Below are 23864 nucleotides of genomic sequence, written 5' to 3'. Positions count from 1 at the left end.
TCTTGTATGGTGATCTAGATGAAACGATCTTGATGAGGCAACCTGAAGGGTATGTCGAAAATGGGAAGGAAGATTATGTGTGCAAGTTAAAGAGATCTTTGTATGGGCTGAAACAATCTCCTCGACAATGGAATAGGAGATTCGACAAGTTCATGCCACGCATAAGTTTCATTAGAAGTCAGTTCAACCACTGCGTTTACTTCAGATTTCGACCTGGTAATTCATTTGTTATTTTGTTGCTTTATGTGGATGATATTCTCATAGCAAGCAACAATGTTGAAGATGTGACGAGGGTGAAGGCTGAACTCAATAAGGAGTTCGATATGAAGGATCGGGGAGCTGCTTCCAGAATTCTTGGAATTGACATTCGAAGAGATAGAAAGAAGTCTAAGTTATGTTTATCTCAAGAGGCATACCTACGGAAGATTCTTGAAAAGTTTGGTATGTCGAATTCGAAGCCAGTTGTGACTCCAACAAATCCTCAATTCAAGCTGAGTATTGATCAGTGTCCCAGTACTGATGTCGAAAGAGCCTATATGAATAGCATCCCATATGCTAATATAGTTGGTTCTTTGATGTATGCTATGGTCTGTACTAGACCCGACATAGCATACGCAGTAAATCTTGTAAGCAGGTACATGACGAATCCTGGAAAGACTCATTGGCAAGCATTGAAGTGGATTTTAAGGTACATAAATGGGTCTCTGAAAAGAGTCCTAATTTATGGTGGAGCCTTGGGTGAAGATGGTAAAGCAGCAATTAGAGGATATGTCGACTCTGATTATGCAGGTTGTATGGATTCTAGAAAATCTATTTCTGGATATGTTTTCACTATGTTTGGCACAACAATTAGTTGGAAAGCAACACTTCAGAAGGTTGTTGTTCTATCAACCATTGAAGCGGAGTATATTGCATTAACTGAAGCTGTGAAAGAAGCATTGTGGCTTGAAGGTTTTGCGATGGAGCTGAAACTTCAAGGTCGAGGTATCACTGTTAAATGTGATAGTCAAAGTGCAATACACCTGTCGAAGAATTCAGCCTATCATGAGCGAACTAAGCACATTGATGTGAGGCTGCATTTCGTCAGAGGAGTAATCGAGCGTGGAGAAGTCCAAGTGTTGAAGGTTTCGACTGAAGACAATGCTGCTGATATGATCACCAAGACATTACCGAGTTGCAAGTTTTTCCACTGTATGTAGTTGCTAAAGCTGCATGAAGAAAGCTAGTTTGTTCCCTTGATGTTGTAGAGTTAGATCCAAGGTGGATATTTGTGAGATATTGGATCGAACTCTAGTATAGTCGAAGGGTAGCTTATTGGTTTGATAGGGTTAAGCATGAAGTTGAAGGTTGTTCACATGCTTGTGTCGAAGATGCTAGGGTTGTTAGCATGTTAAATTAGGTTTTAGTGTTTAAACCCTAATTTGTTAAGTTAGCTTGTTTATTAAGTTGGCTTGTGTAGTGGGCCTTGTGGAAAAAGCTCATTAGTTAGTATGTTAGGTTTTATTATAAATAGCATACTAGTCTCTCATCATTGCTAAGCTGCAAATCCTAATTTAGGGTGAGAGAGACTATTTGTTATTCTTGTAAACTTGTAATCTTGTTTTAAGAGAAAGTAAAACAATAACAGTTATAACCAATTCTTCTTCTCCTCCCTAATTCCCTATTATACTTTGTTCTTGACATCGTTTTTCACAACAATATAATATATATATATATATATATATATATATATATATATATATATATATATATATATATATATATATATATATATATATATATATATATATATATATATATATATATATATATATATATATATATATATAAAGAGATATGATAAGGATAAGTAGGTGAATGAATGTATTTGGAATTTGTTTAGGAGATGCTTCCATCATCAAAGGACTCAATAAAATTCATGATACAGTTTGTTTCTTTATAAGAGAATAACCTCACCTCTATCATTAAAAGAGAGAATAATTTCACATAACTATGTGAAATGGAGTATTTGTTTATACATCTATTTTACAAATATTTTTCTTCTCATAATTGATTATATAATTTTTGTTCAAAAGTTATCCCGCTTTCTCGTTACTTGTGATATTCCAATTGCACTATGACATAGTATAAAGTTTCAAGAATATATGTAAGCTTTTTTGTAAAACAAGAAGAATAAATATGTATGCAGCAATCACATTTTTACCTTTAATTTTGCAGGCAGAACAGCACATAGCTAGCAGCCACGCAGGCCTGCAGCTCAAACCAAAATATCCATTTTGGATTTACAATTTATAATATGATATTAATATTTGAAGGTATCCTTCAAGTTTGTAGGTCAAAGGCATGAATATAAAACAATAACTCTTGCATGCGTGAACGAATTAATGTTATTCTTTTGATCTTTTGCACATAGGTATAGGTGTTATTATATTTGAGTATGGTCCCTTGACCTTTGGAGAGTGTAGTGACTGCGATTGGTTCTTCTTTTGAGATGCCTTATGCTAAAGAATAACTATTCAGTGAGTTTTCAAATTTGGCATCATTTGAGTGTTAATTGACAGTAAAGGTTTTTTAGGCGCTTCTTTTTGTGTGCTTTGGGTTCTCTTCCCTATTTGTTTACATGAATTGAGGCAAGTTGTTAGATACTAGATAGTGCATTTCTAACTAAAACATTTATATGCATGTTTGTTTTATTTTTTTTAATATATGTTTTATGGAATCATTATTTTCTTTTCTTTTTTCTGGATAGAAAATGGAGTTTTTCTTGCTTCCATCAATGTTCAAGCTTTGAAATAAAATTACAATTCGGTTATTCTGATTTTTTTATAATAAAATTTAACAAGTTAATACTGAAACAATTAATTTTATCCTACTTAAATTCAGAGAAATTAATAAAATTTATTCTACCAACTATATATATAATTGTCACATATAGTTAGATCTTTCATTTAACATCAACCCATTGTGATTTGAACTTTATGGTGGAATAAGAATTTGGGACGGGGCGAGAGATGTATGTGTTGTTCTTTTAGAGTTACTTGTGTATTAGTTTGAACATTTAGGGATGTCAACTTGTCTCTGTTAGCGGGGATCTCCGTGAGAATTCTCTGTTTGGGGCCTCAAAGATGGGGAATTTTTCCCCTGCGGGGACGGGGATGGGGAACAAAGTCTCCCCGAAGGCAATTCGGGGACGGGGTGGCGTAATGTCCCTCGCCCCGTTGAGTCTCCGCCCCGCCTAAAATAGCATAATGTCCTTAGTTTATATATAATTTTAAATTATTATATAAGTTTATTTGTCATTTCATATAACTAATCTTATACACAAATTTAAAATATATATGAAATGTTAGTAACAGAGTGAGATCCAAATGATTATTTCAATTTTTTGTAGTTTGAAATTTTAATTTGGTGGTCATGACACTCAATATTATAGATTAAATATTGTTAAAATAATATATTTATCATAAAGGAATAATTTCAAATTTTTTGTAGTTAGTTTTTGAAGCTTTTACTTTTAATTTGGTTTAAAATAAAATATATGGATCTATAAAAGATATGGATCAAGGTTGGAGAACCCTTAGTTCTCTCTATTAATGAAATTCTTGCTTACACAAAAAAAAAATTGGTTTAAAATAATAAATAAAAAACAATGTTTATGGATCTCCACGTGAACCTTAGGGATCCGTGGAGACCCGCGGGGACGGGGGACAAAATCTCCCATAGCGGGATCCGAAATGGGGATGGGGAATTTTTTCGAGGGCGGGGATTGTGATGAGAATGTATCCCCCGTCCCCGCCCCGCCCCATTGACATCCCTATGAACATTCTTCGTTTGGTTCAATCATCTTTTGTTTAGATCTGTCGTCCGACTTTTTATTTCTTTGTCTTTAACCGGCTCACTTGTATCGAAAAGTTCAAGAAAAGGTGTCTCATTGTCCAAGAATAGGTAACGGCGGTACAAGTGTGAGGGGGGATATTGTGGACTCACACTTGAGGGGGAGTGTTAGAATAATAATGCAAGTGTGAGTGGAGAAATAGTCTCACATTGAATAGAAATGTGGTGACTTGAAATTTATAAGTGAGATAACACACTCACCTATCATCTTAAAGTTTTAGATGAATAAATGATATGGCTTCCACAAAAATGTCTAGTCTAACATTATATATCAATGATCCATAGTGAAAAACTCTCCCAACATCTTTGAACAAAAGTCATTAATTTCAGTACTACAACTTCATGTTAAAATCTTCCCATGAAGAATTAAATTATAAGTTTTTTTTTTTTTTATAAAAGGGAGGGCCATAGGCCCGAAATTAAATTATAAGCCTGTGCTCCCAACAAGACTCGCCTCTATTTTTATCTAGTACAATTGTCATGGCCTTCAATTTATGTATAATCAATATTATGTCTTCTTTGTTTGTGCTGTGGTGGGAATAATTATTTTAATATCAATTTAAACTTTATGAATAATTCTATTATATATTATATTTTGATAATTTTCAATACATAATAACAATAACGGGTATTATAATAAAAATATTATTCTCTCTTAATTATATATATTTTTAATAGAAGAGGGTTATATTTATTCCAGGAGTAAGTTATTATAACTTACTCTAAATCTAGACCATTGATTCTTCTCAATCTAATAGTTAAAAATAATAAGTAATCGTTTTCTCTCTCCACATTTAATTACTTATTATTTTTAACTACTAGATTGAAAAAAATCAATGGTCTAGATTTGGAGTAAGTTATAATAACTTATCCTGGAGTAAATATAACCCTTCTCTTTTTTAATATATATAAAATGACGAACTGAGTCATTAATTATAAAATTGGAGGGAGTAATGTTTTGGCCTCAACTTTATCTGGTCTATTTTGATATTTGTAGAAGTCTTCACAAATTTATCCTTTAAAAAGCATTATATTGAAAAGTATCTCTGTTTCATATAACTTATATAATCCACCCCTGATTTTTCCTTCAGCCGCTAAAATTCACTTTTATATATTTTATTAATTCATTTTTAAAGGCTAGAATTGCACTAGAGAGATTCTCATGGAGAGAATCGACTCCCAATAACTAATGTCTTGAAGAGAAAAATAATATTAATAAACATTTTCCAAGTTCCGATAGAGAAATCTATCAACGTTTTATCATGATCACTTGTTTTAAAAAAAAAAAGTCATTTTATCATCTGCAAATTCTGAATAAGGCTCGGTTTTAATAATGGTTTTATGATAGGCAATGAAATACAAACAACCAAAATTCAATTTCATCTTCAAGCATAGATAAGTACTGTAAGCTAAGTTTTTCAAAATATCAACCGATAACTTTAAAGTCAGTCGAACCGAGTCAAATTTGATTAAGTTTGTCTTGTTTAAATAAAAATTAGTTTAGTTTGAAATTCAATTAGAGATCATCACGATTTTTTATTTTAGGTTGAATCCAACTTGATTAAAGTTCACAAACAATTCGGTTTAGTTCAGCAACTCGAACTCGATCAAAAAATTATGAAATAGATTTAAAATTTAACAAAGGGTGTAACATTTCCACTTGGCATAATGGACATTTTTTTATAAAAGAAGAAAAAATTACAAAGTATATTTTTCAATATGTGATACTTGAATAATAAAATTAAAAAATTGTTGTTAAAGATTAAATTTTTAAGTGTTGAACTTAAGTAAATAATTAACTTTAATAATTAAAATAATTTTATTTATTTTTATTGTATTCATAAACATTTATAGTTAATATTTATAACTTATATATAAAATAAGTTTTATTTCAAATAATATTTATAACTCATATTAAGACGGTAATATGAGCAAATAATATGATATCATATATATTTTAGTATGTTAGATGTTAAATTTGAATTTCCCATAACCGGTAGAAGGATGCAAGTGAAGATGATAATTGGACTTATCTTTAATCGGGACTTGCAAAAATTATTAACAATTGTTAAAATAAAAGATCGCAAAATAAATACAGATACGAGCATAAATAATTATTTAATAAAATAAACGGATATGAGAGCGAGTACGGATACTTTAGTACCCACCTCACCTTATATATGCACGATATATATATTTATATTTTTTATTATTATGTAAAGATGTTAATTTATTAATTTTATTGAATATATCATTATTAAACTTATATGCATTTTAATATAAATGTTTGTTTGTTTCTTAATTTAACAATAATATTTTTGATTTTTTTTAATTTTGTTAAAAACTTAAAATAATATAACAATTTTTTAAATTAGAATCACTGGTAAATAAATATGGGCAAATGATTTGGAGGGTGAGCGGAATCAGAAAGTGGATCAGAGACATCTGCACGGTGTTGACGAAGAGGAGGGGGAGAGTGTACCTGCAAGGCATTCCGACTAGCAAGTAAGTAGGAGCACAAATACGTGAGAATGTTTTAAGGATTTGAAATTGAGTTATTTGACCCTCAAATGAGAGGGTTTTAATATTGTCCCCCAGCGCTTGGCCATTTGTCCATGTTTTTGGTTGGATAGTGGATTTAGGCCCAAAACGTGTGACAGTCAGGATTCTCAGAGCATGTTGAGGAATCCTGGGAGGCTTCCCGACACTAGCCGTTGGTCGGACACGGAGGTGTTCCTGGTCGGCAGAAGGGCTTAATGAACAAGGGTTGCTCGACTAGTCAGCGGGGAGCAGCAGCGGGGAGGTAGAGCCAGTCAATTACAACAAGATACGTTGTCCTCGACATAAAGGGGGAGAGAGCCTGACCGTAGGGCAGGAGAGATGACATTCTTACTACTCTTAGGTGATTAGGTCAAGGCCATTGGGTCGTCCTCGGAGCAGGAGCGGGTTGGATCATGTCTAGCCATTTGACTAGTCCAGAATAGTATAAGTACTTGAATACCCATGAAATACGAATATGAATATAAACGTTAGTGTTCACGTGAATATAAACTCGAGTATTAATTTTTTTCAAACTACAAATATAGATATAAAGACGAATAATATAATAATCTACCCCGAATCTTGTCCACTGTTATTCCCCGGTGCAAGTAGACATATTTGGAAGCTCATAAAACAATAAATGATAATTAAATATATCAATTGAATATATCTCAAGAACTTTCATCTTTCGGAAGCAAATTTTCTCCCCAACATAAAAATAATTATTTCCACTATAAATTAATATCTTTAATAAAATTTACACTAATGTATCATTTTATTACATCTTTAATTTTAATAACATAAAATTATACAAAATAAATCTAGTGGGGGAGCGGGAGCTAAGTTCGGTGTTGGATCATGCTATAGAATGTGGGGGACTCACATTTGTGAGGGAAAATGTTAGGTGCAAGTGTTAGTGGTTAAAGTCCCATGTTGCCTATGAATGGATGGAATATTGAATTTATAAGAGAGAACACCAATTTACCTAACACCTTAAGGTTTTTGGTTGAAATGTGGTGTCTCCCTCTCTTGTGGTCCTGAAACATTTTTCTCATCAGTGCTCCCGAATCTCTTGAACTCCCTAACACATCTACCACTCTTATAATTAATAGAGTTGTAGATATTTTTATCATTTTCAAATGATATAAAATATTGGGTAATGCTAACTTGTGCCCCAAGGGCACATGTTTAGAAAATATAAATGGAATGTTTGTGTTGGATATAGAAACTTTGTGTTTGAAAATTGTGTATTGATTTGATTAAAAGTTAATAGTTAATTTATTTATTTACTTTTTCAATACAAACATTCCATTTATATTTTCTTAACATGTGCCCTTGGGGCACAAGTTAGCATTACCCTAAAATATTTTCTTTGCACAAATATAATTTAAGATATAATATTTCATTTAAAAGTTATTCAAAATAGTATGATATTTGCCTATGCATTATAATTATTTGATTAAAATTTGTTACAAGAGATTGTGTTATATCTTTATTTGACAATTCTGATTTAGAAAGGGCGTCTGAGAATTCCTTTGCTGAAAGAGTTTCTCATTTGACTCTTTCGAAGCCCTTTTATCAGATGACTGCAAAGAGAGAAATCATACTGAGGCCCTCATGCTCCCTTCTGTTTTGATTGATGAGGAAATACAAGCTATCAAGCGGATGAGGAAACACGTTGAAAATTTCATCCAACTTTACTTGAGAACCAATAATTGCAAACTTAGCAATGCTGAGGTGAGGACCCACTTAGAGCTTCGGGGCAGGTTTGATGTAGTTTCTTGGATAACACCTGATGAGCATTATAAAGCCAACTACCTGGACCGAAGAGGCTTGACGTTGGTGGAGCTATCGGATGCAGTTAAGTACAGTTAGGTGGATGCATAAATGGTGGGTACCCCGTCCATTCTAAAGACTGAAGCAACGATAAATGTTGTTGGCATTGTGGTCGGTGACCCTCTAGACTGGTCAATTTCACGTGGATTCAGAGAAGAGGATATACAACTCTTTTGACAACTGTATGATCCCATTTAATGAGTGCACGTTCACAAGGATATGTCTGTAACTTCCTTTCTTTGACATTGAAGAGGTTGTCCTAAAGCATTTAAAGGTTGCCCCTTCCCAGCTTAATCTGAGGTAATGGGTTTACATGAAGGTATTCTAGTTGTGTGCTAAGCATAAGTTTTGGAAGCCTTCACTTTGGCTATTTTTCAACTTATTCTACATGGCGTGCACCTCTCGGGACAACTACTGCGACCAAAATCTCATTAGTTTCCACCTAAATGACCCTTGGTTTAACCATTTTACCCACGATTAAGACAATTTCAATAGGCGTTACTTTTTGGTGAGACCCCTCACTCCTGAGGCCCATTTTGCCATTTACTCTTCCCCAGTTGAATTTTCTCGTTTCTGCAAGGGCGGATTCTTGAAGTATTAGTCCTCACATCATTTCCATTTCTACCGCACCAAGTTATGTTCTCCCCCCCCCCCAATAAGGTGGCGATGAAGGAGGACATACCTTTTGGCTCCAAGGACTTGGCTATTAAGAAGAGTTTGACCCTGGTGAAGTGCCTTCCTCCGAGATGAGGAAGAACCGATTTGACACTTACTCCATCGTGAGTGTAGTCGTCCAAGAGGAGAGGAAAGAGAATTTTGGTGAGGACAAAGTACTATAACTTTTTTAATAGGTGTGATTGTATTTTGCAGGTAATATGGACATATTAATGATGGTCTATGATCTTGCCAACTCTTAAGACATCAAAACTGGTCCTACCGGCCAGTATGTGATGCCCTCTCCGACGACCACCTCTCATGCTCAGACCATTACTCCCATCTTGGCCACCTAGACCGCTGCCGTTGGGGTTAACCACCTTGTAAGCATTGTGGTCTTTTTAACTATGAAGGATCCTACTCGTCCCTAATTTCAACAAAGATGGGCCTGGATGAAGAACAAAATTTCTCCCTAGACGAGGCTTCTCCAAAGCGAACTCGTCTGACCGGGGATGCTTCTTTGGGGACAATAATTCCCTTCCTGCAAATACCGCACATTCTTCCTTCCAAACTTTTTCTCACTCTTGAGGAAGTAGCTGCTGTTATACCAATATGAGATATCTTAAATGCTTGTAATCCTTCCAAGGAGAGGGGAAATTGGAAAGGTAAATGCGAAGCTATGAAGCATAATTTCTTCGCTTTTTAGAAGAAGCTAACTGCGTTGCAGGAGAAGTTCAAACTTGTCAAAGCCTTGCAATAACAGGCAAAGATCCACGGCTCTCTCACGACTCTGGTTGTCCGAGTTGCTGGGTTGGAGTCCTCATTTGAGGCGAAGAAAAAGTAGCATCAAGAAGCTTCTGATGTTGTTACTAAGGTGAGACTAAGTGTGGAGGATGACCAAAATATTCTTGGGCAAGAAGTAGAGGCTCATGTTAAGGCTCTGAAGGCAATAAAAGGCGAGGTGGCTGGTCTGAGGGAGAAGTAACATGGTACTCTTCAACGATCTGTACAGGGCGTACTTGGGGTCTGCTATTAGGTTGTGGAACAGGAAAAATAATTTTGTCTTGAAGCCATTATTCTTATTCAGGTGTTAGATCTCTTTAAAGCTTCTCTCGTAGGGGACTCCAGAGGTGGTCCGAGCACATCAGCTTTAAATGTTTCAGCTTGATCTCTCCTTCTTTTCCTTTGTATTGTTTTTCTTTTCTCCTATAATATTTTCTAGACCATTGTGCCTTGAATGTAATGATAATATTTATATAATATATTTTTACCTTAGTGAGTTGTATTTGTATTTTACTGAGTTTAGAATATTTCTCCATTTTAGTGTTGTTGTGTTGCACTTCTAGTTGTTTGCACTTTGTTGTAACTTCAGGGTTTACTTGTCATCCCTGTAATGTAAAATTTGTTTGCTCTAAGTTCGAGAACCCTGATGGCTTGCCTAATAATGGCTTCTTATAATTTGCAGTTTAGTGCATTATGTAATGTTTGCTACCATGTTTGGTTGTTATGTGTGCTAGTTAGCGCATTATGTAATGTTTGCTACCATGTTTGGTTGTTATGTGTGCTAGTTGTAATTAGCATTCACCAATTCAGCGTGTATTTATTTGTTGTATTTAGCTTTTAATGAGTTAGTGTGTGTTTGTTGTCCCCGCGATGACGTCTGGACTTGGAGAGACGTGGTTATATATTTGTATTGCGCTCTACACTGCAGAGGACAGTTTCTTAGTCAAGGGTAGGATCCACATACCTACCACGAGGTATGACTCGGGTCGAGGTAGACGTCTCTGGACTCCACCGCCTAATGCCCTTGCATTGGCTGGATCCAAAGGGGGTGTGCCAGCTACGTTGAGGAGAGTGCTCCTTGGACATGGAGTCTGTCTTAAAAGACTGATTCACTCCATCTATCATTCAACATGCAATATTCTTTGTGATTGCAACATTTAATAATTAGAATATCAATTATTGAAACTATGCAACATCTTTACAGAGTATCTAACTAATTGAAATAGAGGTAAGGATATGATGCCCTCTTGTTTATCATATTTTCTTCAGTTGGTTAGGGTGTCGTTGTAGACTACCTTATCTTTGTCTACCAAACAGGGCAATGACGCACCTCTATGCCTCTTGGTCTTCATATCCAAAGAGCACCATAGGGCGGTCGACTTTGTTAAGGGTGTAGCTTGTTAACGACTGTGAATATTCTTAAGCCACTGAACTGCCTTTCGAATAGTCTAGTGCATTACCTTCTAAATCACAAGGCAGCAACACCCCATCCCCTTCACTTAAATAAAAATATAAATGACAGATTGGCAAGGTGGAGCGAGAAATTAAATATAAACGACGACTAAAGGTGTCTTTGATGAGACTTCGCATCTCCGATGTCATGCCCCAATTTTTCCCCAATTGGGTGTGAGAGTATTGTTGTGAAGTGATGTTGTGCGCTTATTTGTTGGATGTGTAGATGTTTGAATTCTACCTTGCAGTTTATGCCTTTTAGTTATTAATGTGAATTCTCTCCCCATTTGTTTAGATGTTGTCCACCATGGACATCTTGTAGATAATCAGGATTATGCTTGTTGTGAGTGGAAGACTAACTCCGTGAAATTTATTTCCTTTTAGTTCATTATTGCTTTAGTGGTTATGCTCTGACTCACGTAACATCGGGGTTGGGAATGTTTTATTTATGTTTTGAAGATTGATTACTTGTTTATATTGAATTTAGTAACTATGTTGAGTAGTTTTGAGTATTTTATGAAAGTAATTTTAATTTAAGTATTGGATTAAGACTATTCAATTGTGTCACATGTTAATTATTGATCACCGCTGCAATGATATCTACTTAATATAAATCCAAGGTTGTCATGATGACAACCTTGAACACAACCCTAACCCTAATGTTGACATGTCATCTTCATAGTAATCAAATGCTGACCTGTCATCTTCATATTAACTTTGAAAAAAAACACTAAATATACTAATTACTAATTTCAGTTATAAATTAAAAAAAATAAAACTCAAGATAATAATACTATACATACTCCTATTCCTATTCACTTATAAATTAAAAATAAAGAATAAAACTCTTCATTATTTTTAGTTTTAATTTAAAAAATAAAAATTATTTTAAAAAATTTATTTTAACAATCACTTAAATTATAACTAATATACTACAATTGTGATAATATAAAAAGTAAAAAACAAAAAAATATTAATAATTACTACTCAGCAAAAATTTAAAATAAAAGAAATCAAGTAAGAATAAAAGTATTTAAATTTTATTCATATTTTTATATAAATTATTAATTAGTGACTAAATCATATATTGAATTTTATATTATAATATAATATTTAGCTAATAATAATAATAAAAAAATAATAATCATAATAATAATATAATATTCTACTAACACTATTAAAAATAATATAATCAACTATCACTATTTAAAAAATTATAATATAATATTCGGCTAATAAAAATAATTGAAAATTATAATAATAATAATAATAATAATAATAATAATAATAATAATAATATAATATTTTTAGAAAAGTTATAATTATTTATATATTAAGAAATATTAGAAAACTAAAAAATCTAAATACAATTTTAATATATATTAATTAAAAAATTAGTATAATTAAAAATAAATAACTTTTATATCAATAATAATAATGTAATATATTGTTATCACTATTTAAAATAATAATATAACTAACTATCACTATTAAAAAAGTTGCAATATAATATTCAGCTAATAATAATAATAATAATAATAATAATAATAATAATAATAATAATAATAATAACAATAATAATAATAATAATAATAATAACAACAATAATAATAATAATAATAATATGATAATAATAACATAATAATTATAAAAGTTATAATTATTTACCTATTAAGATATATTAGAAAATTAAAAAATCTAAATACAATTTTAGTATATATTAATCATTAAAAAAGTATATAAATAAATATAAATAAATTTTATATAAATAATAATAATAATAATGTAATATTCTGCTAACACTATTAAAATAATAATAATAATAATATAATTAACTTCACTATTTTAAAAAATTATAATATAATATTCATAATAATAACTAAAAATAATAATAATAATATAATATTCAACTACCACGATTAAAAATAATATTTTTTATAAAAATTATAATTGTTTATCTATTAAGAAATATTAGAAAATTAAAAAATCTAATTACAATTTTATTTTATATATATATATATATATATATATATATATATATATATATATATATATATATATATATATATATATATATATATATATATATATATATATATATAAAGAGCATGTCATATGAGAATGCCATATTTATATGAGAATGTGAGAATGAATCTGAACCGTTGGATTTTAAAATAAATGGTGGAGATTATGAGTGAATCTTTTTTTTCTCTCTCCTACTTCATTTATTTCAAGATGCAGGAGAGAGAAAAAAAAGATTCACTCATAATCTCCACCATTTATATTAAAATCCAATGATTCAGATTCATTCTCACATTCTCATATAAATATGGCATTCTCATATGATATGCCACATATATATATATATATATATATATATATATATATATATATATATATATATATATATATATATATATATATATATATATATATATATATATATGGCATTCTCATATGATATGCCCTCTATATATATATATATATTAATCATTAAAAATATATAAAGAAATATAAATAACTTTTTATAATAATTTATAATTACAAAAATAAAAGAAGTAGTTAATGTAGAAATATTTTATTAAAATCAATTAGAAATTTATTTTTATTAACCTTAAGTTACAAATAATAATTAAAATATTTTTAAATAATAAATAAAGGGCTATAATATTTTTAAAGTTAACGGTGTGTGATTTCAAAACTGTATTTAATAAAATAAAACATTTTGAAATATTTTTATTGGATAATTCTAATGACAATTAAGAGTGATGAATGGTTTAATTTGCTTTTATCATTAATTAAATTTTTGTTGAACGGTATTCTTAAATGTCGAATATTTATTTTCAATACTTTGATTTTGAACCCAATTATATTCTTAATCTGTAACTGATCTTGCCAATGTTAATGTATTATATGAAATGTTCCATTTTGTTGAATGAGTCTTAAATGCGGTAAAATTTCATAAGGAAATTTTCTTTTTAAAACGAAAAAACAAGAGGTCTTTAATATATAGATTTTGGGATGGAAAAACAGATGTATATGAGAAAAATTATCTTTTAAAAAATTAATGTATTTTGGGTTAAAATATCTCTTTGGGATAATATTTCATGCAAGTTTTTGTGTCCTCCATCTTTCGAGAATAGTCTTTTAAATCGTGGAGAATTAGTATAATACTCATAAAATTCTTGAGGACATTGCACTCTACACATCTCAAACTATCTCATAGTTTTTATTTTGTAGGTCTTCGTAGCAATATCATCTGCAATCCAAAAGCTCTAGGATAGTTTCATTTTTTCAGCTATTCAAATTAATTCCATGCACGTACTTTTCCGTATAAATTTTAGTTTTATTGTTTTGATCATATTTGAATTCATTTCATAAATATTATTTTGATTCTATTCTAATTCATTTCATACTATATTCATATTGTGTAATATAATTTCTAATTATTATTTTTCAGGCTTTACAATTTGAATGAGAGTCTAATCGACTTCTGCTTCTACAAATAACAATCTTAGATCGAATTTAAATATATGCTTTAGTTTAGTTTTTTTGTATTGTTTTTTTTGTCTAATTTCCTTACTCTTTCTTCCCAATTATAGAACAATAGTACTTATGTTTTCTTTCGAGTATAAATTTTAATTATTATTGTAATCATATTTTATACTCATTATTATTTTAATATAGGTTGTTTATTGTTGTTGTAATTAATTTCCGGTATTTCTATTTGAAACTTTATCGTCTACGAATAAAAACCATAGCCTTAGAATGAAGATGGAAATATAAGAATGTTGCAATCATTTAGATTGTCAAATTTCTAAAAGTATAATACACATGCTTTCATCCAGATATAACTTACCAATTAGATTGTTTTTGTTTAATTTTCTTCTTCGACTTATGATTTTCTTTCGAATATAACCATCCAAATAATATTTAATTTATATTTAATTGTTAGTCTTTGGTTTAATTTCTTTCATCTCAACTTCAAAATTTTTACATGGAATAGTTGATTTGTTATTCTTTATAAAAAAATAATTTATTTCTTTAAACATATTGTTTCTAACAATCTAGATTCTTACACTATAATTAGTACATATCAATAATATTTAATTTTTATTTTAATTGTTATGAAGTTTTATTTTTTTTATTTCTTTTTAATTGTGATCAATAATAATTTATGAATCTAAATTCATATTCAACCATTAATGACTTATTAAAAGAATTAAAACTCATTTCTCACTATTTATGATTATTCATCAATTCCAAGTTTTAATTATAAAAAAATCGAACTCCATTTTACAATATTAGTGACATTATGTACCCATCAAAATTTTAAATTGTCAGTTAGTATTATATTAAAAAATATATAAGTTAGTACAATAACTTTTAAAGTTGGATTATTGTTTCAAAGCAAAATCGTCAAATTTTTCTTTTATTATTCTAATTAGTTGGTATTCGAAATTGTAATGTTTAAAAATTGATAATAATGCTAATAAATAATAGTACTAATAAATAAAATATTTATTTAATAAAAGTTATATGATCTAATTAATAAAATAAAATCAATAATAGTGCTAATAAATAATTTTTTTTATTTAATCAATACTATATGATCTAATTAATAAAATAAAATCAATAATTACATATTTAACCGTTTGTGTATTATATAGATTTATTACATGTAAATATTTTCTATATAGAATAACATGATTTACTACAACATAATTTCATAATTGTGCTTTTGAATTTTTGATATCTACATATTTTTCACTACGATTGTTACAATTTGCATAATTGTGCTTTTAAAATTTTAATATCTACATATTTTTCACTATCATTGTTACAATTATATTCATTTGTACTAAAATTAATTTAAATTATAAATTAAATGTTAAACTTATTATACTTCAAGTAGTAATATTTCTATACACATAATGTTTTAAAATAATTTATTTATTTTAATATATAAATGAAATCATAATAGATCTTCTGAAAATCTAAAAAAAAAAATAATATAAAACACTTTTTGCATTATTGTTTCTCATTAAGAAATTAAAAATATAATTCTAAACATAATCTAAATGGATTATTAAATAATTTTATATGCAAATAAAAAATTTAATATAAATTATTATAAAATAATGTAGTTTTATTTCTAATATACCCGTGCAGAGCACGGGTGCACAATCTAGTCATAATTAACAGTGAGCATGCGATGACAGGTGTTGTATGATTTATGATTCCTCTGCATGTTTTCTAAATACTTATGTTTTATTTGCATGGTTGTCATTAGTGACAATATCGAATAATTATTTATTTATAAGTTTCGGAGTTTAGAGTGTTACATAATTTCCGCCACTAAAGATGAAAGAGCAATCCCCGTGAAAGAATTCAATGAATGTCCAAAGCCTCCTAGCCAAACCCTCGGCTCCACATCATTGTTCTTTTGAACAAGTTTTCCAAAATCTTTACTCTAACTAAGAGGAGCCTTATCTAAGTTAAAAATAAAAGCAAATGGCAACGAATTAAGGGCTTGTTTCATGATGGTATGAAAGTTCAACACTTTAACCAACCTTGAGCAGGACATTATTATCATGTCAACAAAGGCATATACCACTTCCGCCATTGCCCCCAACTAAAGGTGAAGAAGTAATAAGAAGCGTCAAACTACAAATAAAAAATAAGGGAGAAATCCATACAACAACCATATTGAACTTTGACCATTTCGCATATTGACGCAATGGACTTTATAGAAGAAAATTTTGTTATTGGCCTAGTGACAATCACTTACTCGTATTAACATTTGCAAGGTTGGAGAAATGTAGTGACTCAAGTTTCAAATTCATAATTCCACATAAGTTATCCAAAGTCAAATTACTAAATTGCAACAATGAGGACAACTTTACAGAACTTTTTGATTTATTCCAAAACTAATAATTTTTCACTAAGTAATCCTTCGGTTTAGTTGAAATTAACACACAAACAGACTCGTGACACCATTCTATTCTATTCTAAGTCCATTTATATCATAACCCTACCATGAAACAAATGGGAAGCTGGAATTGTGTCATGTCGACTAGTGCGATGACCGAATTAGTCATGATTTACGGGATAAAGATTTTAAAGTTCATTTCAATTCTGCAAAAGGTTCAAAGTTTTAGGGTTATATAGCCTCCCTCAAATATTATTGATATGTAGATCAGACACCAACATTTTGTAATTTTTTAACAAGTACTTGGCAAATTTGAGTTGACGAAAACAGAAAGAAAGACCAGCTGAAGTTTTTTTCTGTTCCTCCAGAATACATAAGAAGAAGAAGAAGAACAAGATTGAATAGTACTATTGATATTTAAGAGATAATCTGTGGCAAAAGAAATATAGAAAAGGAGGAAACTAGGGATCCGGATTGTCTGACGTCCACGCGGGAACGTCACTCTACCTTTAAAAAACTTTAATCCGTTTGATAAATCATGTGCTCGAAAATGAACCACGTGGCTGTGTATTTTATTTTTTGTTTGACTTGCTAAAGATTAAGTGTGAAGGTAACACACCACCGTTTTGTCCCGTCACACCACCAGCCACCGTCATCTTCAAATTCAAATGGCTACCGGAGCAGATACTAACTTTGATAGTCAAGGTGGAGACTTATAAAAGTGCGATAGTGGAAAAAACAGGAAGAATAAGGTGTAGAGATTGTGTTGTTTTTTTGGGGGAAAATTACAACTCAACAGAATTATAGAGTTAACATGGGGATATTTCTTTGCCTTTGTTAAGGAAGCTTACTGACGTGAGAATTTTATGGAGTTGTAGAGCCACGCCACTGTTTTTCCCAAACCTGATGAAATGAATCGGTGGTAGCGGTGTGAGTTTGCAAGTTAGCGACAGAGATTTAAGAACCGGTTAGATCTGCCGGCGAGGAGATTACTATGGCGGAAACATAGAACCAGTGCAGCAACATCCTGAGACGATAACAATATAAGAGATGACATCTAGAATGATAACATGTGAGAGATGGTGGCGGTGGGAGACGAAAGCAAAAAAGAGTCTTCAGCCATGAAAGGGAGGTGAGAGACTGAGGTGTTTCAATTTTGTAAGTACAAGGTGGACACGTGGAATTATATAGATGTTTAGATTTATCTAACAGACCAAAATTAATGAACTGCACTCTGTAGTTCGAGCGTAAACGTCAGTGAATCCATTTCCGGAAACTAGTCAAACTAGTACACATCATTAGGGGTGGCAAACGGACATGCCTGCCCCGCAAAAGCCCGCAAAAAGCGGGGCGGACGGACACATTTGAGAGTACGGGTCTAAAACCTTGTCCCGCCCTGCAAAAAAATGAGGGCAGGGCGGACAAAGCCCGCGGGCATTGAACCTTTTAGGCATAAAAATAGTAAAACTGTATGAAAAAGCTCATGCCCGCAAAAAAACGGGACGGGGCGGGCACATTAAATGGAGCGGGCCTAAAACCTTGTCCCACCCCGCGAAAAAGTGCGGGTAAAACGGGCTTTTCCCGCGGGCCGGGCCCGTTTTGCCACCGCTACACATAGCTTTTACAAGTAAAACTAAATCAGAATATAACAAAAGAAAGACAGAAAAGCATAACCTACTTTTCCTATGTGCATTCAATGTTCATGGGCTGCCATTTGCCAATACGAGTTTGTACGCATATAGCTTTACATGCAACAAGAAACAATGAAGAAAGGAGTGGAAGAAGAAAAATACTAGTTGAAGTTCAGAGATGCTTTTGCAGGCAAAAATACAACCAGACACAATCAACAAAGGCAATAGAGCTTAATAGAACAAAAATTAGCTTCATATAAACAGATCAGTATTCTACTCACTTTATCTTGGTAAACAAATTAATGGAAACCACTACGCCCAGTCAGCCACATTGTTCCAGGCAGCCAAAAATTTCTATATCAACATTATTACATCATACTGCCCGACATTTCGGTGCTGTACTTGGAAATTGGAATAGAAAATAGTATATTAACATGATTAGGATCAGTAGAAATTTACCTTAAATTGATCAAAGTCGAATAAAAATAGATCATTATAGTACCTGCAAAACCAATTAAGTGGCATAGAAATGTCATTTAAGTGAATCAATACCAAGGAGTCTCTAATTGTAAATGTTTTAAGGAACATACAGTAATAGAGAGGCGGAAATAGTGTTTCATGACATGATTTAATTATAGTACAACAAATGGACTTCTGATTACTGATTCAAACCGCATCTGTGAGTTGGCAATTAAACCAAAAAATATCAATTCATTTCCAAAAAATACCATAAAAATCAACTACATGCCAAATTTCAGATGGCTTATTTTTAGCACTTCACGGAACAACTGAAGTGCTTCCTCTGATTACTAAATGATAGTTCCTACGGGAGGATGCTTCTTCACTTTACTCACGAGCTATCAAAAAATAGTTTAATACTTGATCATTACCATATTCGTGCATACAGTTTTTCAAGATAAGATTTAAAATCACAGTAAGCAAAGAACGTGACCTCAAGAGAAACATAAAAAGAAGAAAGAAATAAAGTCAGATTGAACCAGAGAACTCAGTTGTATAGATTCCACATTTCTATCTCCTAAGTGCATAACAGTGATCATGGAATTTCGGAAATTATACAAAAGAGCATAAATGAAATTTATCAGAAAAAACACATTCCCTCCCTCTCACTGCTTTTACTTGTTTCCTCTAAAAAATTCCTGCCACTGACCTTTCTTTTCCTCTTGCGACAACTTTGAATCCCATCTTTTCCCTTATTCACATCATGCTTGCTACTAAATAACTTTAATTCCTGTAGTCCAACACAACCATTACAAATACAACTAGAAACCATCAGGTTGGAAGAAAAATCCCAGAGTCCACTCAACTCAACGATAAATGTCGGCCATCTACAATCACACACACAAAAATCTGGCACAAGCAAAATCAACTTCCATCCCTTAAAACCAAAGAACACATTCAAACAACCTATGTCAATTGAGTAATGTACGGATGGGGAAATCTTTGTGTTTGTCTTTGAGTATCCATCTTGTAAAACTAGCCACGAAACAATTGCTGTACAACATCAGCTATAACTCGTTTGTTGTATTAACAGATAGATAATCATGCTTTCATGTATCTTCTTGTAGCGCAGAAGGATAATCCTTCCAAGAGTCAATAACCCCAAAAGCAAGGGCTATTAACTCGTTTGATAAAAGGAAGCCATTTGGATCACTTAGTCTCATATAGGCCACTCTCCTTTCTGAGTTAATATCATACAAAAGAGAATGGTTGATGTCCTCTATACTAATGGCTCTCCTTTGCTCGTCCAAGAAAATCATGTGTCCACTCTCAACATAAGGTTTATAAACCCCAAATAGAGAATAAACCAGAGAGCTTCCAAATGATTCTTGGAAACGCTTCAAATCTAGACCTCTTGCAGTTCTCAGGGACAGCATCACAACATCCAGGGCAGTGTCCTTGGTATTAATGTTTTCATCAGATGAGCTATTTACTGATCCATTTTCCAGATTTTCCACAAATTTCATGTACTCGTTCAACTTCCTGGGTCTTGCAAACCTTAAGCCACCAACAAAACTAGTAGAGCCAAGGCCAAAGGCATAGAAAGGCTTGTTCTTCCAATAGGTAAAGTTGTGTCTGCATTCATACCCATTCTTACAGTAGCTGCTGATTTCGTAATGGTTATAACTTGCATCACCAAGCATCCTTGAAGCCATCTTATAGAAATCAGCTGATTGTGTCTCAGAAGGCAGCGGAAATTCCCCTGGTGCATACCTGTTAACATTTTCAACTTCAGTTTTCAAATCATCCTATAAAGCTTAAAAATTGAACCTAGAGAATACCAATGCTGCTAATGTAAGAGTAAACCACCAATTTCATCTATACAGTTAATCTCTTTCTGTCCTTGTCACTTAAATAAATAAAAATAATGCCTAGCAATAGTAAGTAGTCCTTAAAGTTTTATCACATTAGTCCTTAGATTTGGAAGATTGCTTATTAAGATCATTTACTTAAGTAACAAAATGCAAAATGGTTTAAGTTTAGGCTCGGAATTAGTGGTTAGATCGCTAGTGTAAAATTTAGACGCCACTTACAATCTTCCAAATTTTGTGCCTTGTTCAATTTGCAAATCATAAACAGAAACATGAGTAGGCTGTGCCTCAATGGTGAGTCTCAGACTTTCCTCCCACATGTCACTAGTCTGATGAGGCAGTGAAGCAATAAGATCAATACTCCAATTCTCAACCCCACATTTTTTGACAATATCAATAGCCTCGTGAACCTCTTCCAAACCATGTGCCCTGCCACAACTCTTCAAAAGCTTCTCCTGAAATGCTTGAACTCCCAAAGAAACTCTGTTCACTCCCAACAACATCATCTCTTGCATCTTCTTATAATCAAATGTCCCCGGGTCCATTTCCATTGAAATTTCAGCACTTTCACTCAACCCAAATTTCGTCCTCAGTGTATCCAAAACCGAGGAAACCATACTTGGAGGAACCAAAGAGGGTGTCCCACCTCCAAAAAAGACGGTTTGAAGGGGCGTCTCGGTCTCGGAATCGATTTTTTCTTCTACTTTGGTTGCGGTGATTTCTCTGCAGAGCCATTGAATGTAGTTAACAACACGCGGGTCTTCGTGTGTTTGGGTTGAAGCGGAGCCAAGGGCGACAATGGGGAAGTCACAGTAATGGCAACGTTTTCTACAGAAAGGAAGGTGAATATAGGCTGAAGAAGGGGTGATGGCGGGGTTGTGTTTGGTTGAGGAATTTAGTCGAACATGTGGTGTGCTGTTTGAAAAGGTGTTGGTGATTAAGCGTGATGATAGTTTAGGTGATTTTGGTTTGGGTGATAGCACCCAGTAAATGGGGGTGAATGCTGACTTCAGCATTGGTGGAAACTGGGCAAGAACAGAGATCGAGTGACATGCACAGACTCGCGGAAAAGAGTGATAGAGAGCACCCAGCGTGTGACATAGAGATGAACCAGTCCCACGTTATTCTGTGACAAATTGCCTATAATTCTCCACAAATATCTACTCTAGATTAAGTTTTCTTTTATAAGAATTCAAAATTATTTTGGTATTATTAAAATTCCATTCATTCACAACAAATATATTTAATTGATTGTTTCCTACTTATATTAAAAAAAAAATAGAATTGCTAACAAGTGCCCTCAGGGTAATGGTTAAGAATTTAAAATAGTAAATTTATTTTTGGTAATATGCGTATTTAATGCCTCAAAAATTAGAATATTAAATTTTTTATAAAATTGTCCTAAGAGCACTGGTTAGTAAGATCCTTAAAAAAATATTGAATACTTAGTTTTTGCATTTTTCTTAAGGGTGCGTTGAGAAAAAAAATTATTTATGATTCATTTCTTTCTTCTTAAGTAAAAATTTAATGATGTATCTATGAAAAAATTTAATGATGTATATTTCATAGGTACTTGTGAATGTTGAAACTTATGTGACCGAGAGAGTTAAGTAAAACTTCTAATGATAACTTACGATCAAGAAGATATCTTAAGTTTCATCATTTAAAAGATTCAAGTTCAAGTTGAAGTGTTAAATCATTATTGTATCAAGCACTAGATATTGAAGTCTTAAAGAGAAAAGTGTGAAAGCACGCCTGGTTCTACGCATAACGTTTAAATGTAAATGATTAAGAGTAAGTCTTGAAGTACTATGACAAACACATATAAAAGTTTACAAAGTCTTATCTGATTTCACAAAATTTATATTCTTTCTCTAAACTATACTATTAGGTTAATGTGTGTAAGGTGCTATAATTTCATATTAAATCCCTTGTTTTTCACAAAACTGAGCAAACTTTTGTACTCATTGCCACCATTAAATCTCAACCTTTTGATTAAACACTAAATCTACTTCTCAACTAACAAGTTGAATCTCTTAAAATTGGTGAGTATCTCACCTTTATTCTCTAACAGATAAATCCTGATATGTCTAGTGAATTTATCTACGAAAATTAAGAAGTAGCAGTTACCTTCTAGTGACTTCATTTCAAAGGAAGCACACACATAAGAGTGCACAATCTCTAATTTGTGCAATGACATCATTGAAAAGTCATCTTTGAATGACTTTATAGTCTTGGCGATGCAAGAATTGTTTGGTCGTTTCTTGCTTAATTATTTTCTCAAAGATATTTAAATCTACACACCGATTGATCAAGAACAAGTCTTTCCCATTTTTATTTCTCAATTCATGATAAATAGTTCTTTGCACCTTAATATTGTTTGCATCTAATGCCAAGAAACTATCATTTTAATTTCATTTTAATTTCAAGCACATCTTAAAATTTAAATAAACTATCATTTTAATTTCATTTTAATTTCAAGCACCTCTTAAAATTTAAATATGACTTTCAACAAAATATTAGTAGCATAAATCATTAGTAACAAGTAGGAGTAAGGATCCACTCCATTTATAAGTCAGATTTTATCATATAAATATGAGTTTAAAGATAGTGCACTGACAGTGTAAACAAACTTTACACATACATTCAATCAAAATCCTTACACTTGCCATGTCATATTAATTTTTTTAAATTAAAATTATGTTTTAATTGGATACATGATTGTGATTGGTTGACAGTGTAAAAATATTTTACACTTCAGTGCATATCCCTTTTTCTCTATAAATATTCAAATTTAAATTTTGATACCGA

General features: G+C 31.7%; 1 protein-coding gene across 2 annotated transcripts; it reads right to left on the bottom strand.

Annotated features, from left to right (window-relative positions):
* Positions 1-16423: 16423 nt before the first annotated feature.
* LOC131662078 (uncharacterized) lies at positions 16424-22214 on the bottom strand. Of its 2 annotated transcripts, XR_009301378.1 has the most exons (3): positions 21276-22214; positions 19892-20955; positions 16424-19225 (listed from the first exon to the last, which is right to left on the bottom strand). XR_009301378.1 is itself a non-coding variant. In XM_058931767.1 (2 exons), exons 1-2 carry the CDS (start codon positions 22067-22069, stop codon positions 20292-20294), a joined length of 1458 nt encoding a protein of 485 aa, XP_058787750.1. In that variant the 5' UTR covers positions 22070-22214; the 3' UTR covers positions 19698-20291. The 2 variants fall into 2 exon arrangements, 1 of the variants encoding a protein (XP_058787750.1); XM_058931767.1 differs by lacking the exon at positions 16424-19225 and having other exon boundaries at positions 19698-20955.
* Positions 22215-23864: the final 1650 nt, after the last annotated feature.

The sequence above is a fragment of the Vicia villosa genome, linkage group LG3 (assembly GCF_029867415.1).
Source record: "Vicia villosa cultivar HV-30 ecotype Madison, WI linkage group LG3, Vvil1.0, whole genome shotgun sequence".
Lineage (NCBI taxonomy): Eukaryota > Viridiplantae > Streptophyta > Magnoliopsida > Fabales > Fabaceae > Vicia > Vicia villosa.
The sequence above is the reverse complement of the archived record's forward strand: the minus strand, read 5'-3'. Positions and strand labels throughout refer to the sequence as shown.